At 29.5% G+C, this 1862-nt stretch overlaps 1 protein-coding gene across 1 annotated transcript; it reads right to left on the bottom strand.

The window, feature by feature from the left end:
- Nucleotides 1-632: 632 nt before the first annotated feature.
- LOC101510386 (auxin-responsive protein SAUR50) lies at nt 633-1476 on the bottom strand. Its single transcript, XM_004500893.4, has one exon. The coding sequence runs from the start codon at nt 1325-1327 to the stop codon at nt 1028-1030; it is 300 nt and encodes a 99-aa protein (XP_004500950.1). The 5' UTR covers nt 1328-1476; the 3' UTR covers nt 633-1027.
- Nucleotides 1477-1862: the final 386 nt, after the last annotated feature.

Genomic DNA, 1862 nt, shown 5'->3' on the forward strand with positions numbered 1-1862 from the left:
AGGTTAATTTATCTTTATACTACAAATTTAATTTTCTCTATATTTTTATTTAATATAATTTAATTAAAATATCATTTTTCCAATTAATTATTCTATGCGTGTGATCTTAAAAATTTGTATTGAATTTACAATAATATTAAATATTATAACAATTGATTGAATTAGTCGCAACAAAATTTTTAAGAAAGCCTCAAAAGTTCTAACTTAATTGTTGTATATGTCTCTAGTACTCGGTTGTCACAGATAAAACATATAGTTTTTTTTTTTTCCATCTAAAAAGTATCTCAATAGAAATATCGGTTTAAGAAAGATCATAATCCATCATGTATTTGTTATACGTCTTTTAATTTATGTTTCACGATTAAAATAAAAAATCAAGAGACTATTACCCTGGATGTATTTGTTATACGTCTCTTTATTTATGTTTCGCGATTAAAATTAAAAGACTATTAGCAATTAATATTCGTATTCTTAATATATGTGGGTTAAAACATCACATCGTAGATCACAATACCAAGATTTATAGAATTTTTTACGGGATTAGAAGATTGTATATTTTTTTTAATAAAGATTAAAAGGTTATATTATTGACATTTATAGGACATTTAATTGTCACTAAATCTTAATATGTATAGACCACAAAACAAAAAGAAATAATATATATCCTTTTAAATTAGTTCCTCAAACAGGTACATTTGCTTCATCGGAAAAACATACTCCTTAATTTCCACTAGATTTACAATATTCTAAACCCACAACATTAATTATTTCGTGGGGAAATTTCTTGAGGTTGGAGTCTCTCTAAAATAGTTACCTCATCATACATACATGAATTAATATATATATATATATATATATAAATATAGAAAGGGAGAAAAATATAAAGTAAGAGAAGCAATGAAGCAGCTTCATCTATTTTTTTTTCTTCATCTTTCTCCCTAAAAAAAAAAGAAAATAGAAAAAATCTAAAAATAGTTCCATCACATTACAAAGATAATTTGTAAGGATGAATAAAGTGAATATGTTTTCATCTGAGCATGGATGTAAGAGACTCAAAAACATGTTGGTCACATGGAATAGTGAGACCCATATCATGATCAAAACCAAACTCTTCTTCAGCTTTATGGAGAAGGTTTTGAAACTCTGGTCGACTTAAGAAAGAAATTGGAACAATGTACCTGCTTCTATTTTCACCAACATACACAACAAAATGACCCTTAGGAACATCCAAACGAAGGCCATGTTTCTTCCCTAAACTCGAACATCTTTTAAGGATTTGTTTAATTAGTGGTGTTTGAGGAAGTTTAGTTGATTTTCTTAAAGCCATTGAGTGAGAGAAAGTTTTATTGATTTTGTGAAGGTGAAAAGAGAAGGTGGTGGGTATTTATTTATCATCATAAGAGGTTAGAGGTTGGCTTAGGCAGAATAGTAAAGTGGTAGATAGAGAGAAACAGAGTCATGTGGGGTTGTAGGGACAAATTACAGACCCTAGGACTTTTTTTTAGTGCCTCAAGGACATCTAAGGGACCCAACCTATTTTCGTTTTACACCCCCCCCTCCCTCCCCCTTGTTGCTATTTCAAACAACATCTTGGTCCCCCTTTCTCTCTAATTCATTTTTATTTATCTAAATCATTTTAATTTAACAACTTCTATTAGTTACATGATATTTGTAAAAATGAATTAAGGTAGAAAACGAAGCATCCCCGCAATTTCCAATGTTTCGTTTAACAAAATCCATTTTTTGCAATAAAGATGTAAGGAAACGGTGAATCAATGGGTACCAAACCAACCCAAGCAATTTAGGTACCCACCCCAAACTTTTTCACAAACTGTACTCCCTCCGTATCATAATAAATGCTT

The sequence above is a fragment of the Cicer arietinum genome, chromosome 5 (genome assembly GCF_000331145.2).
Source record: "Cicer arietinum cultivar CDC Frontier isolate Library 1 chromosome 5, Cicar.CDCFrontier_v2.0, whole genome shotgun sequence".
In the NCBI taxonomy this organism is placed as follows: Eukaryota; Viridiplantae; Streptophyta; class Magnoliopsida; order Fabales; family Fabaceae; genus Cicer; species Cicer arietinum.